Source organism: Rhea americana, unplaced genomic scaffold (genome assembly GCF_003343005.1).
Source record: "Rhea americana isolate MKP2758 unplaced genomic scaffold, rheAme1 scaffold_0, whole genome shotgun sequence".
Taxonomy (NCBI): domain Eukaryota; kingdom Metazoa; phylum Chordata; class Aves; order Rheiformes; family Rheidae; genus Rhea; species Rhea americana.
This window is the reverse complement of record NW_028185037.1, coordinates 4,119,715-4,135,903: the sequence shown is the minus strand read 5'-3', so window position 1 is coordinate 4,135,903 and position 16,189 is coordinate 4,119,715. Positions and strand designations below refer to the sequence as shown.

At 39.4% G+C, this 16,189-nt stretch overlaps 1 protein-coding gene across 1 annotated transcript in view; it reads left to right on the top strand.

The window, feature by feature from the left end:
- Nucleotides 1-16,189, top strand: part of NECAB1 (N-terminal EF-hand calcium binding protein 1) — a 60,835-nt gene that overhangs the window by 7,048 nt on the left and 37,598 nt on the right. Inside the window, exon 5 of the mRNA XM_085308859.1 lies at nt 7,145-7,253. Within this exon, the coding sequence (XP_085164985.1) occupies nt 7,145-7,253 (109 nt within the window). The remainder of the gene's footprint in view (nt 1-7,144; nt 7,254-16,189) is intronic.

Below are 16,189 nucleotides of genomic sequence, written 5' to 3'. Positions count from 1 at the left end.
TGTTGTTTCTTCTGTGGCAGTGGTTTCTTTCTTTGCCCGTCCAGATACATATATCATCCTGTTACCATGCCATTTCTGGAAGTATGAGCTATGCCCAGCTTCCACAAGRTCAGCTTCATAGACTCTGTCTGTAGTTCTTATTTTGTGGCTGAACAGTTCCACTTCGTATGGATTAGATCAGCACTTCTCCAGTAACTGAAAATGTCATGTAAATTTCTTAGAACACAAGGCATAAGCAGGGAATATCATAGTTCTAAGAAACACACAGTTCATAATCTTGACAAAAGTCACAAAAAACCCTTGGGGTAAAAAAAGCAATTTCATAAAGATGAGACRTTGTGTATTGACCTTTCTAGAAAAGAGAAGTTTCAGTTTTGCATGTTAAAATGATGCATTTGTTTAGTTTTTCTTTACAAAACTCTGTATGATCTAAGGAAAGCATAAGGACTTGACACAAAACTAATCTGGCAAAACTCCAGCGAGGAAAGAAAAAAATATTTTTTTTTCACTCCTTTTGCAAACTTATTCATTGCAAACAAATTCCTCTCAGAAAGTAAAATCCTGCCCCTGGCCAGGGAAGTATAGAAATATAAAAGACTGGAACTGCTAAGTGCAGTCTTTTCCAACCCAGAAAATTCTTTACCCCCTCATCTCACAACCAACAGTGGTTGCCACACACACGTGTGTGATTGCAGCACCTGTATGTGCTTATCCTCTTGCTCATCTACATGAGGTGTTTCAGTTACTATCTGATACACTAAGAGGGACATGGGGCACCCCATGAGCCTTGCAGTTGATTGCGATAAAGTGAAATGATACTAGTTGTTGGTAAAGCTCACCCTGGGGCCCTCTGGACCTTGCAGYCTTGACATGTACCCTATTAAGAAAGTCTCCTACTATAATTCCCGCCTGTTAGCCCAGGAATGGAAACTCAAATACAGGCAGTCTTGCAGAAATCCAATAGCAAACAGTCTGACTGTCTTAATGCAGAAGGAAGAAGGTAATAATCTGTCAAGAGACCTTGACCTTACAAGAGTAGCAGTCTTCTTTTGGRTGGAAGATGCTTCGATGCTGACCGGAGTCACCAAGTACTGCGTAACAATGACAGAGCCTTGTCCTGGCTGCACCCTGAGGGGTTTCATTTCCCTTCCCTCCCTCCCTCTGCGAGTGGGATCGGAGAAAGGGCCGTTCTTCCCTGCTCATAGACTCTTTCAGCTTCATCATTTGCAGCATTTTCTTGAGGGGGGCCTGGCTCTTTCTCATCTATTCTCTTACGAAGGAGAACATATGTTACTCCTAACCCCRTGCCCTGGGAAGCTGGGCTTGCAAAGCATGTCCTGGCCTTTAAAGCTTCCCCTAGCATGCTTCTGTGTGCAAATAGCTGTCCAGTCAAGTTTGGAGGGAGGAGAAAGTTCTCCCAAGCCACATCCTCCAAAAAGGGAATCATTTTGCTGTCTGTCTCCTCCACAGCTTTAGATGGATTTTTTTTTTCTGTTCCAAACTCACGGCTCCCATCCCCAAACCCTTAGATCAGCTCCAAGCAGGGATTAGTTGACAAGGGCAGCAAATATGACAGATTTAAGAAAGATGGYTTATGTATAATGTTGTCATTGATTTGCAAATTGGGATCTGCCGTTGTGAAAAAGCACTGAATATAACTTATATTTCAGACATTCTTAAAACTCCAAAGAGGAAGATACTTGAAAACACCAGAGGTAAGATCTATTATAGAAGAAGAAACTTTCCCCCCAAAAGCCATAACTGTAAGGAGTACAGCAAACAGTATGCTGCAGGCAGTCATGAGTGACTGCAATCAAATGATGGAAAATGAAAAAATCGATTAAACAGACCAAGATTAAAGCTCCAGAGACAGCCCAGCCAGAATATCAAACACCCAGCACAGATCAGCCGCAAATTGGTCTACTGCCAAGACCAACATGTTTATGCTTGATTTCATTTTCTCTCTGACATTTGAAACAAATGCATACTGAAAGCTTCCCCTAAAAATATATATTTTTTAATCATTTCACTGAAACACATTCTTTTAAATAAAAAATACAGTCAGATGAAATGATTAATCTTATTGCTGTGTGAGCTGCCTGCATTCAGCATGCCCTGATGTCCGTGATACAGAGCAGRGAAATAACATTTTAAGTGTAGAATTCTAAAACTATATAAAATAGCATGGTATTATCAGTGCCTTCTCATCTGGCTTTAACATATGAAATTATAGATGAAATGTCATCCTGTGCCCASTGTAAAACACATAGCACTCAAGCAGTAGCCAAATTCTTGTTGATTGCAGCRGATTGCTTGAAGATTTCAGCCCAGCTCTAAAACTGTGCAAATATTAGTCTAACAAAAGAGTGTAAGTGTTAAATAAAGGAGTTTTGTTCMTGTTTTTTTCTTATGCAAGTGCCTGGGACCTAAATATTTTCTACATACTCTTTAGCACACAGAAGTTTATTATTTTGGTAACCCTTGGTCTGATCCCAGACTATGCATCATASTCCAATGAATCACGTTTTTCTTCTCCTTTTTGCATCTGGTTCAGTTTTCCTCCCTACTATTTTCTCTGTAAGTAGAGCTGAGAAATGGCAATATCATTTAGCGTGCTCTGATCTGAACCTCCTGCAGCAGGTATTGGCTACTGGCTGCTTCCAGAAAGGCAAGGGACAGAGCAGGTCCCTGGRGGCGGCTGAGGTGGGAATGAGGACCTATGTTTATGCTGCCCATGTACAATATGCCAAAGAATCACATTTTTCTTTTCCCTGCTCCATTGCCTTCACTGCCATCCTGCTCAGCTGCATCCCCCTAACATCCTTTACTAGCTGCAGGCTCACGGTCTTCTTTGGGGACAGGGACTGAAATACAGATTATAAATGGCCTTGCTCAGTTTTTGCTGATGTCTTTTTGCTCCTAGAGGTCATCTTTCAACTCGAAGATATCCTTTGTGAGAGATGCTGTTATCTATTAAAATAATAAACTGTTCAAAGTGTCTCCTGCAATCTGCTAGTGTTTGTGATGCTACTGACTGTCTACCTGGGGGATAGAATCATGCTTATTTTGCACATAAAACCATCTATTCAACAGAGAAGTGAATTTCTATTTATTTAAGAAGTCAGTTGTAACTTGAAGGAAAACTCTTCTATAAAACACATTGTAAATATACCTCTAAATTTATCAGAGCTAATAAGGAGATACATTTTATTGTCTMTATTTCTGTCTGCCAGTCAGGAATGTTTTTGCTCCAAAAAGGACAGGCAACTGTGCTTATTTTTGAAGAAATCATGTTTATGAAAGACATTGGAGAAGATACACAAAAGCAAGCAAGCAAGTTTTGCAACACAGCTGCTATAAGATTGCCAAGGCAAATGTTGCTAAAATTTGATTTTTCTGAGGAATATATGACTTCAGATAAGTTCGTTTTTCATGAATCATCATCCTCTTTGGTTTTACCTGTAACAGCGATCAGAGGGTCTGCACTAGACATTTCATCCCAGCTGCTCTGAAGTGCTTGGGCCGGACCATGTTTGCCAGGGAGCTCTGAGGAAGGGAAGTGCACCGCAGAAGAGGCAGAGCTGAGGATGTGTAACACATCCTTAAAAACAACAGCTATTCTTGAAACTTGAAAAAAGCCCTGGCTAGGCAAATGTGTCTTTTATTAAATCGGCCAAGGAAAGGTTGTTAGGATCTGAGCTTCATCCAGACAAGGAAGATGTATATGGGTGGCCTGGCTCATTGGTGGCAGATTACACTAGCAAGAATTTCCCTCATAGTATATGGGAGAAATGTGTGGAATAATCAGAGTTTCTCAGTAAATGTGTTTGTATGAAGTAACTCAATATGTTCAAATCTCCTTAGCTTTTGCCAGCGGCGAGTTTTGTGATATGTTCAAGATAGACTTTGCAAAATGTGATTGAGAATAAAAAACAATAAAGCAAAAGACAATGTCTGCTTTTGTATGATAAAATATAAAGAAAATAGTTATAGTGCCCAATCTGGCTGCATTGTCAGAACATTAATTTTCTGGATCAGTCTAAAGCCAATGAATCTGAAGGATAGAATATAAATAGACGTTTCAAGCTTTGTATCATACTCAGGCTGCTGCTATATGACTAAACTCATGTTTATCTCAGGAAAGTTACCAGAAAACCCTAGTTTCTTGGATATTTGTATAACTCATGCGAATCACTCTTTTCAGCAAAGGCTAAAGCTGCAGAAGCAATTTGATTAAAACATCAATTGTATTTGTATGAGCCAAAGAAAGCRTATCTGTGAAAAGAAGCTTGTTTTATCATGCTCAATATTTGGTAGTCATTCACTGTATCCAGTGCCAAATGGCAGAAGTATTTAAATTCTTAACTGGGTAACTGTGGCTGCTCTGGCAAAGGAAATTGTGTGTTTTAAATGCAATATTATGCCGTCTTGGTTTTTAGCTCTTACAGATCTTGACATTTCATTTTGATTATCATGACGATTATCACCAGCTACAATCTGTCTTTTCATATTAAACACTTCAAAATGTTTTTGTTGAAACACTCAATTTGACCAATATGGAATCTTCTTGAAGATTACAGAGCAAGCAAGAGAGTGAAGAACTCCTCAGCTCTACTCACCATGCTTATACTGCAGTACAGTATATAGTTACAGGATTCAGGTACTACTACTTTCAAAGCATTTTCTTGACCACTATAAAATTAGGCTGCAATATGTTGTAGATTTGCTGGTGCTCAAGGCACTTTACCTTATCCTCTACAGTTGTTAGTGCCCCAGGAGTGATTCAGTATGCTGTTAAAGGAAGAAAAAGAGCATGTAAATTTAAATTGAATTCTCAATGGTGTTAYAAAGTATCAGGCTCTGAAAACATTCTTTATACTTCATGCAAAAGCTGAATCAGTTTGGATAAACTCACATTTAACTACTATTAAGGTTCCAACCTCTTCTAAGTAAAAATAATTGGTGGAGCTCCTTCTCTCTTTGGTTTTTGTTTGCTAGTTACCAATCTTGCATTTAAAACTCACTCAGATATGCTAGTCAATGAGGAAAAAATTGCCATAACTGTGTAAGTGGAGTTGTGGATTTGCCTCAGCCTCACCCACGGACTTCTCCTGAAATCACAGCTGTCCAACAGACAAAACAGGACACTTCTTCTTCCACATAGAAGCAATATCACCTGGCCTGCCAAAATCTCGCAGACGTCTGTGGGGCCAGCTTTCCATTTATATCCATGTTTCTCTTACTTTTCTCATCCTCTCCCTGCTGACAAGCGTTGGTTCCATTGCCGCCTTCTGTACAATGTCAGCCCTATTCGCGCTCTAGTTCATTTTGGCAGCCAGAATTCTTTTACGTTTCTTCCTGTAGGTGATTCCTTCTACTCAGCCTTGAATCATATWCTCAGGAAAAAAAAATAGTTCTTGTGCTGATTTTTCTATGCTGTTTAAATAGTAGGTGTGATATAATTAGAGGCCAGAGTTAATAATAGGACCAAATGCTTCAAAACAGACAATAGTCTGAGTCTGCAGCTTCCATCATAGCAGTCAGAGCCACACGGTGGATGAGACAGACTGTCCAAATTGAGACACATTTCATTCATTTTTAAAATCACTACTAAAAAAAAAAGAAGCATGCAAAATCAAAATCTATGTTTATTAGAAAGCATCTGCTGTATATCCACTCTCTGGGACATTCAGACATGGTTAAGTGATCTGAGATACAAATATGATCCCTACTGCAATGAAGTACTGTAGTAATGATACGCCCTTTCGAAAACATTTGTTGTTGTGCAGGGTTTAATCTGACAGGCAGAGGGTCGAGTCTCAACATGAATTGATAACATTCTGAAAATAACAGAGGAATTAATCTCTGCGTCACACATCTCAGCTGAAGGATTTTGCCTCATGTGGGCAAGGACTTGCTATAATTAAAGCTAAATTAAGAAACAGATGAAACAGACTCCACTAAATGCCAAAGGGCTTGTAATAGGGACTCTTTCCTCTTGAATTAAGGCACATCTAATTACTGTTCTTCTAAATGTTATCCTACGGTACTTCCTCTCACTTCAAGTCCCATTAGTCTGTAGATACTTCCTAAATGCAATAACATATTACTGATGTGTCAAGATCCATGTGGTGATGACTTTTGACTTTTCTTCATCCAAACAAATGATAATAGCTGATACTTAGACGATAAAAAGTCAACTTCTTCATACTTGGATTTCATTACATATTACATGGCCAACCCAAATTCCATCTGAAAAATCATTTGAAGGTCTTGATAGACTACTGATATATGTCCAACTCAGTTTTCTTAGGTCTAAATTTATATTACTTTCTAGAAAAATTACATGTTGAAATTTTGTTTTCTATGCTGACCGAGAAAATGAGTTGAAATTCTTCGTTATGGTTGTGGGCACAAAAGTAACTTCTTAGTCCATGGAAGCCAAACATTTTTTTATTTGATAATTCCACACCAAGCATAGCATTTTTCAAAAAGAGACATTTTATGAAAAAGAAGACTGAAAAAATGCAAACCAGTGTAGTGTATTGATTAGCATCCTTAACTAGACAGGAGAGCCGGGCTCAAATCCCTGCTGTTATTGAGTCTCACTGTCCCACAGAAGGGGCCAGGAGCAGCAGAAAGAATGTAATGGGATGATGAGAAAGAATAAGAAATAAATTCTCTAGACAGGTGAGGAAATTTCCATTGACCCAACATATTCTTTCAAAAATTGAAACCCTGGGGTTTCTCTGGCCCTCTCAGTCTCAGAAGGTCACTGATGTTCATGCGGAGGCAGGGAGCAGGGAGGGGCAGCGTGGGGCAGGCTGAGGCGAAGCAAGAGTGAATGGGATCAGGAGAAGGACAGAATCATGCTAATGTGTCAGTAGACATGTACCAAATCCAAACTGTCTGTGTTTGAAGGATGAGAAGGATGAGGAGTGACAGTTATTGGGTAAACTGAGAATTCTACTAAAAGAGCAGAAGTGTTTAACATCACATCCTTTATGTGTCTTGATCAGAATATGTTTCTACATCTAAATTAATCCAAACAGCTAATTTTTTAATTGCTTCCTCTTCTATTGCATGAATAAAAAGAAAAATCGTAAACAAAACTAAGGCAATTTCCATTTCTTCATTGCTTCAGATGATGGAAAACTATCCTTYGACGAATTCAAAGCTTACTTTGCTGATGGAGTTCTGAGTGGAGAAGAACTGCATGAACTTTTTCRTGCCATCAATACACACAGTACTGAGTAAGTATCTCCTTTTACAGTCAAAGTGCTACATTCTTCATCTGAGCATGGAAACAAGACATCAGCCTGTTTTTAGAAAACAAGCTGATGGAGAAGGCTGCTTCGGGGAAGCTGACCTGTGTGATTGCAGTGCTTCTGAAGCTGGTGTGCATGTTCTGCTGAATGTGATTTGGGCTTTGGGAACATAGGGTGGAAACTGGATGCTTTCTGTGTTCCCCTCCCATTACAGTAAGGAAGAGGGKCTATGGCCTCATCCAGCCCTTAAATATAAGTTCCTCCTCTTGACCTTTCTTCACTGATTCAGCTGATCAAATGCTGAGCAGGGAAAAAAAATAGCTGAAGCTGTCACAGATAGCAAAGAGCAGAAAAAGTAATCTGTCTGATGCTGGCATGGGAACTGAGTTGGTATTGTCATTTAGGCAATTTGGATGTCCCCATTACAGCTGGGCTTAATGAGGCCACAGGATATGGGTGCAAATGTGCTTATTGTTTTCAGCAGAACCAAATTTGTGCCACCACATCCTCTCTTTAAGCTATACTTTTCTTTATCTACAGTGATTGAAGAAGGTATTGAACTTCCTCTTACTTGCTTTTTGGCCATCAACAATYGTTCATAGCAGGTCTTCCACTTACTGTTAATTAGGAGACTGCTACTAATGCAGTGCCTTTTAAATTGGACCATTTCCATGGTAGAAAAACTCCCAAGGAGACGTTTACTGCCCTTGCTAGGAGGTTATGAAAATATCGTGTGGCAATCATGGTCTGGGTTGTGGTTCTGTTTAAAAGCAGTGAATACGCTGTATACCAATTTTGTTTTTCTCAGCTGCATACAGTGGAGCAATATGTGTTAAAATGCTATTACAGCCCTGCTTTGTATGTTTACTATGTAGAAAAGCTAGGAGTAGTGTAACAGGACCTGACTTTACTTTGTGCATCCTTGTTTTTTTCCTTCTTCCACAGGGAAATAAAACTAGCCCGCTGATATTTTGTAATTACATATACTGCATAATCATACAGACATTAACACAAAGTGAGAAATTACTAGTCCTCTTTCTCAGACTCATGAATTTAGCAATCACCTTAATTCCTTGGGGCTCGCACATTAGTTCAGGTAGCTCCAGATAGGCTTTTCTCCTGGGCCATTTATTCCTAACCATGACTCTCCTATGGCTTTTTCTCCTTTTTATGCCTGTGTCACAACATCACACCTTACCTCATTCCCGTCCTCCTCAGCTTCTGTTTCTCCTCTTACTGGTGATGAAGCAAGCTCCCTCTCACTGGAGTCCCAGTTCCAAATGACTGCTGTGCATCTTCCACCCCAGATGCCAACCCAACCACAAGCCCATGATCCTGGAAGCATATCGATGACCAGGCATTGAGACTGTGTCAACAGTTGGCAAGAAGTGCCAACTTCCCCCATGGCAGAAGGTCTGGAAGTCCAAATGATGCTTTTTGTGAGAAATATCTCAAAGTTTATTCTTCCAAACAAGCCTCATCTAAGGCCTTGTGTGCTTGGAAGCTTGTCCATTTTCTCCACTTTTATCAATTAGTCTAATAAAATATATTCTCTCTCCTTCTTACAAATTTTGTCTCCCTTCAGTCTAGATGGAATTATTAAACCACTGCAGCTTTTCACAAAAAACATCTTATTTAGCAAAGAAATCAAGTGAAATCTGATCAATATTGTACAAATAAATTCTAGAAAATATGTATCTCAGTTTTTAATCTTTTATAAACAAATTTCACTTATGCTTCTGTAAATCAGGCAAAACCTCCCCAGGATCAATAGATTCGAGTCAGCACAAAGTGGAAGAGAGGAATAGTAGTCCTTATCCCAAGGCCGTCCTAACGCATCCATTAAACCATTCCATACTGAAGAGTTTCTCAGTACTAAGACACTGTGAAGACAGAGGAACAGATTTCCCTGATATATCATTCCCACTAGCAGACAATAAAGGAGAAGAAGCAATATGAACAAGTTGCATTTTAATCTGAGAAAAGAAGAAAGAGTCTGTCATATTTCCCTAGTTTGTCAGTAGTACTTAATRCTCGTATTCAGAATGAGAAACTCATTCCTAGAGCTTTGGATTTTCTCATGTTACCACATATGTGCACCAAAGCAGTTTTATCTTATCGTGATTCCATTTGTCTGCATTTGTCAGGGAGTGCCCTGATGGTGGCAGATGTCTGTGATGGCTGTGTAGGTCTTCTAAGAAAAAAAGATAGTTGTTATACCTCTATTTTTCATTTCTTTCTATTTGTAACAAAACACACAAGCATTTTCTCTTTACCAGCAAATATGTGATCCTGTAGAATATGTAGAAAAGTGAGAATAATATTATGATTTTCTTACTGGGAGATAGGTGTACCTGAAGAACAGAAGGGACTTTGTCAAATGCTACAGTTAACAACTGAGAATAGGCAATGAAACTGGCACAGGAGCTATCTGAGAGCGTGATATGTCTCACTATCCAGCCAAAGCCTAGCAGAAAGCAAAGCACAAAGGGTTGCAGAAAAAATGGACTGGGAAGGAATGCAAAATATTAGACTTTCATAGGCTTCAGGGAATTGGATAGGTGGAAGGCTAAGAAAACCTACTTAATTACGTTCTTCAACCAGAAGAAAAGGGCCTTTCTTTTGACTGCTTAACATTTGTTATAGAACAAAACTTAGCTGTACATAATAAGAAAATAAGCTTAAATTTAAAACAACAATAAGAAACTTTTGGAATGCTTTTTCATGATGTCTTTAATTGATAAAAGGCTTAATGTCTGACTTTTTGCAGCTGAAAAGCATTCTACACCATTTGATCTTTCTTTTTAACAGAAGTGCAGCAAATAGATTTTGAAGGCTTTCCATAGACCCTTTTTGCCTTTGAAAATGTTGTCATCAAGTGGGAAGCAAGACGAAGTATGCCAGATATCAGAAGGATGTAGCAAAGAGAGACAGCTTGGGCAATATAACATAAATTATTTGCTAGTGTGGCTTTCTAGCAAAAATCACATGAAGCAGATATAATAAGGAGGCCAAAACTTGGCTCACTGGCATTTGCTGAAAATGACAGGTTATGTAAAATGTGTCTAATTAACTAACTGACTAAGAAAAGGAGCAAAAAATTCACTGAACCTTGGAAGTTTTGTAATGCAAGCATTAGAAGATCATGTGCATATCAAACAATCCTAAAACCATCTATTATATGATGCTTTCTCTTACAAATTACCCAAAGGAATGAAAGTCTGGCTTGTGCCTGTAATTCCCAAGTAGCTTATGGCTTTATTTAGTAGGGAGGCTTTATTTAGTAGGGAAGGATGAGAAATTCTACTTAGCTGTGTGTCTAGCAGGAGAAAACTCACACAGGTTATTCTGTCTTCTATAGTCAGTTAAATACAGGCTCTGATAAACTGTGGACAAATAATGAATCTTCTCTGTGCTTCAGATCACTGTATACAAAATGAGGATTACAGTTCCCTATCCCGCAAATGTGTTGTAAGCACTGAGAATGCGCAGTGTCCATACACTGCAGTGATTTGCACTGCGTGTGAGTGCCTAGGGTAGCTAGCTAAAGACGTATGCCATGATCAGCTGGATCACTTCTGGAGTATCTCAAGCTTTCATAGCCATTTTTTCACAAGAGCAGACTTCAGGTTGTTTCCACTTACACTAAATATTTTAACTCTGCCAGCTTTCAAAACCTCACTTTCTATGTGTGTGAGTCTTTRTACTTCAAAGCCTGAAAGATAAAAAAGAGTGATGGCCTCAGGTGATCTCCATGGACCTCAAGCTTAGGAAATCTGTATTCCAGTCTCAGCTGTGCTACAGCAAGCTTTCAAAAAAGGATTCGAAGCATAAAAGATCGCCCTTGGCTTAATGCTTCTAAGTGCGCTAAATTAACTAGGTGTTTAAAAAACCCTGTTACTCAGGTCCTAATGTCAGACYTGTAGAAGAAGAGGATTAGAAGATTTTTAGCTTTTAAGAAGATAAGCCAAGCCCATTTAGCATATCTATTACAAAGTGTACAAGCTATGGCAGATTGCTAAAATGAGTAATTACCTTTTTCAGTGTGATGCTAAGGCAAATAATAGGGAATTWAACTTCCAGGAACTGAGGTCTTGTCTGCCTAACAGACTATGATCGCTGCACCTTCCTCTTTGATGCAGATCTTATCTTTTTATAAAGTAAAAGAAAAGTCACTTGCTACTGCWGTGACCATAAKTACCAGGGAAAAAACTGAGCAGAARTTAGATACCGCTGCACAAAGCTTCCAAAACGGCAGGTGGAACTGGAGGTCATTATGGTGGGAAAATTTGATTGATATTTGCTCATATAACTACTTATACAGGATGAACTTAAATTTTACAACTCATCTAGACCCTGAAATAGAGGCCATTCAACCAGGGCWGATCATTGCTTTTATTAGCGATTTATATTAGTTATGGATCTTTCTTCAGTACTTCATTTTGGGCATATATCTTTCAATTTATGAATGTGCATATATATAGACTGAATAATTTTTTTCTCTCTGTTTCATAGAATGAACACTACATTTTTATAAAGATTTTGTATTAAGTAAATTCCAATAAGACACAACATACAAGATGAATGCTTGATGGTTTTAATCTCCATTATTTTTTTCCTTTTGATAGAATCAGAAACAAATATATAAGCAAATGTATRCCAGGTACAAAGCAAATTAATAATGGTGCTATAACTATGCAGACAATCAGATTAGGTGAAGTAGTATGTCCATTTAGAAAGAGTGTTTTTTCCCCCCACATTTTAGCACTACTAAAAATTTTTACCTGTGTTGGCAATGTTTTAATATAAGGATTATATGGTAAGAGCTGATGATCAAAAAGATAAATTGTAAACAATCTGAGTTACTGAAGGGTCCTCTGTCTGCTGAACCATAACATTTTATAAAAATTAGTTTGCAAGCCAACTACTAGCTGTGCAGACTTACATAGAAATTCTCCCCACAGGCAAACTAACTTATATTTCTTTGCAGCAGCTTAACATAGTTTTGTTTTTTTTTTTTCCTTTCAAAAAAAACCTCCTAGGACCACAGAGAAGCAAGAGGAGGCTGGACCAGTGGGTCTCTGTGGTGACCAAGCAAATCTCAGTCTCCTGGCTGCTAATTAAGGCAGGAGAGACAAGATAGAGAATTGTTATATATTAATTTAATTTGAACGGTCTTCAGGAAAACAGGCAACTTTGGGTTATTCAGATTACTGTGTTTCAAAAGGAATTAGAGGTGCATAAAGAAACAGTGAACTGCTTTGATCAGGCCATATAACTAGCATATCTGACATGTAATTAGCCTGAGATGCCTGTGTAACTGTGTAGCAGTTAACGATTCCTCTTTCTTAAATGCTACTTCAAATATTGTCATTAGTTCGGATTAAAGCTGAAAGCCATTCAGACATTTAACTTCTACTGTAAGTCATTTCTATTTTTGCCTTCTGTGAGCTCATGAAATTTTGGGGCATTCCCTGTACAAACACTGGTCAGTAAATAGTATGAAGAAGTCGTTATGGAAGGTCCCCGCGCTGATGCTCACACTTTGCCACTGTAAGAAAAAGTTTTATTTCTGTGCAGCAGTGATTAACTCTGTGTCACTCCAGCTCGGGCTGCAAGCCAGGCAGACATCTGCTCGTGCTGCCCCGAAAGCACAGTTCAGCTGGACATGAGGATGAGTGCTACAGGTGTACGCTTCAGCTTGTTGAGGTTTTTTTCTCTAATGTGGAGTACTTCGCTTTTGCATCAACTACTGAGCAGTATCTTATAYGTAAGGTCTCTTAAAAAACAGTGAAAACACAGGAAAGAAAGAAAGAAAGAGCAGTGATTATGAAAAAGCCCAGCTTCAGCCTAGAGTTGTACTGTGATTATCCCCCCTCATTCATAATATTTCAAACATTTTGCAGATGCCCAAGAAGCAAGCACACTACAAGCATCTGGGCTACGCCGTAAGCTATACTGACAGTATCAGGAGGCAAAGGCAGGTCCCCTCAGCTTGTCAGGTAGGAGCCAACCCGCCACAGCACAAGTGAGACCAACATGAGAGTATGGCTCTGAGCAGGGAAGGTGCAAGAGGAAGAGCTATCTTCACCTCTTGATTTTACACATATTTGACATGACATAAATATATCTATAACAGCATAGCTGGATGCTTCTCATCACTTGTCCTGAGTCACTGAAAAACCCAGTCCACTCTATGTGAAAGCAGAGTTATTTTTTTGGAGGAGTTTTGTGAGGGTGAAGGAAGCATGGTGTGGTTTCTCATCACGGCCTCAGCTCTGCTCTGGGCATTGCTAGGGAGCTCAACGAGGGCCCACAGGGCCAATGGGAGAGGTCAACAGAAGCTCTGCAGAGGCACCAGTAGCTCTTCCCAGGGCAGACAAAAGGCAGCTCATGGAGGACATGGTCTGCAGGCCATCACTGCAGTAATTTTGAAGTTCAAGACCCACATGGTCTGCTGTCTTGGAGCATCCTGGTTATTAACCCCTCTAACAAAAAAAAGGTCAAACGCGCCCCTTTCAGTTGGGAGTATCTTGCACGGTGTTGACACAAGTGTAAATGACTGCACACAGTTCAAGGCAAGGGCTGTCAGTTACCAATGCTCAAGACCATCTGAGGATGGAAAAAGCAAGCTTACTTTTCCTGATGATATTAACTACAGAAAACATGATTTCAAAAATCTTACACTTTTACAAAGGCAAAATCTAGTAATTTTAAATCAGAGGAGAGAAAGATGGAGTGGAGTTGCCTTGCAACTTTAAGCACTGTTTCTTTTATGGGTTTCTTCACCTAAGCATTATTTTCAGGAGCAGATTGGAGCACAAAAGTGTTATATAGGAATTAAAAAAAAGAGAGAATCATTGAATGTGACTGGCTTTGGTGACTTTCAATTTTAGCAACATTAAAGAATATTTTTGATATTATTTTAGTTACTATTTCAATTCCTGGCCTTTGTGAATCAGTAAATCAACGTATATACCAAGTCCAAATCTGAAAAATCTCCTTCTTCCCAAATTTACATTTAATAAAGAATAAAGTAGCATTTTTAATTGTAAAATTAATATTTTAAGTACTTTCATAATGTGTGCATCATTCATACTACATAGATTGTATCTTAATCTTTCTGTGAGCTCTGTGAGTTCACTATATCTTCATTTTCTATAATTAACTGCTTTATAAATCCTCTGTGTGTGTGTGTGTGTGTGTGTGTGTGTGTGTGTGTGTGTGTGTTCAGTGCAGCCACCTGGAGGTTGTAATACTGTTGCAGAATCTAATTAAATTCACAGTTGTCCCAAGCCAGAAAAGCACTAACTTCTGAGTTTATCCAAACAATTAATAAATTGCATTACCTGGAYTTCATCTGCCTTTACTGAATGCTAGACAGCTTGTATGCAAGGCAGTATTGCAGCACAGTTCAGCTTCAGAGAGAACAGTTCTGTAGAAATACAGTTTTGCTTACCTGTATTATTGCCTGAATAATAGTATTAAAAATAGAAAAAAGTATTAGCAACACAGGTCTTTTTATACATAGATACATTGTTAGAAGTATGCAGGAAAAGTTTGAAATTAGTGGTTTATGGGGTGAATCCTTTTACCTCTAATTTCCTTGGCAAATCTACYCCAGCTTAATTTTAATGTCAGCTGTGATGAGCCTATGTTTCAGCAGAGTAAGAACCTTTGAAATAGGTAGTGGTTCAATGAATAGGTTTCAGCAGGCATTACAAATGTAAATCTCCCTTTTTCTCTTACCCTTCTCCCTTCCCTCCCCACCAGTCATAACTCTCATGGAAATTGCTTTTACACAATGACATCTCCAGGGAAAAGGTGTCAGAAGATAGTGAGAATATTTGGCAAAGTTACAAACTAAGAGATGTGCTGAGGATCTTGAGGGGATTCAGTGTGCAGCACTGTTTGAGAGAGAGTGCAAAAAATGCAAYGCTGATTACTGACTCGTGTAAATCAGTGGGGAGGCAGACTTGTTTTTCTCACTTTCTTTATGGTAAAATGAAATCCTCAGCCCAGACCTTAGTTACAGGGTAGGAAGGATGCTAGGAAAGCTAAGGCAGACCTGGGGCACAGACAAGCTCCCGAAGGCAGGTAGGTATCTGATTAAACCTTTCTGTGRGGCATAAGTTAAAGATGATAAACTATGCAGAAGCTAGAGAGGAGTTTGGTGAAGCCCTGCAAGCCTTGGCAACTCGCAGCGTCTGTGGCTCTGAGCAGAGGCTGGCTGTCATGCTGAGTGTAATGCTCATGTTAGGGGGGTCTTGGCTCTGCAGAGACATCTGTCCTTTTCTACATGCCAGTGTGGTGTCCAAGTCCCCATCATACTCACAAAGTTACTGACACCTAGGAAGCAATTCTGCTCACATTGGTGTTGACTTAGTTGCCAAGGCACAAGACATTTAAGGTGTTCTCACTTGAGACACCTGCACAAGGTGGACAGGTATGACACAGGAGAAGCAGTTGGACRGGCTTGGGGAAAAGACCCTAGATCACCTGAAACAGTGCTAGATGCTGCCCATGTKACATCAGGCCAATCAAGCACCTACTGGCTGGTCCCACTGTCAAGGCTTCATCAGCTGCRTTGAATATCACGGGCCTCCCATGGCTAGATGGGGCAATTAGGCAACCAGTGCACATGTGCATGTCTGTATTTAGGACTCTGAGCCCCAAAGTGAATGCTCCTCCCTCCCTCCTGCCTGCCCAGGTCTTCATTAGCAGAGCTCTAGTTCCTCCTTTGGGTCACAGGAGAAAGGTTGAGATCACCTGCCATAAAAGTAAAACCTCAAATTGTGCCAATWTAACATTATCTGAATAAAAGGATGGTTAACATTAACCTTGCAATCCTGGGAATCCATCAGTCTGCATTAGTGTGGAATCCAGGGCTCTGAACTGTAACTAAAGTGCAACGCGAGTTA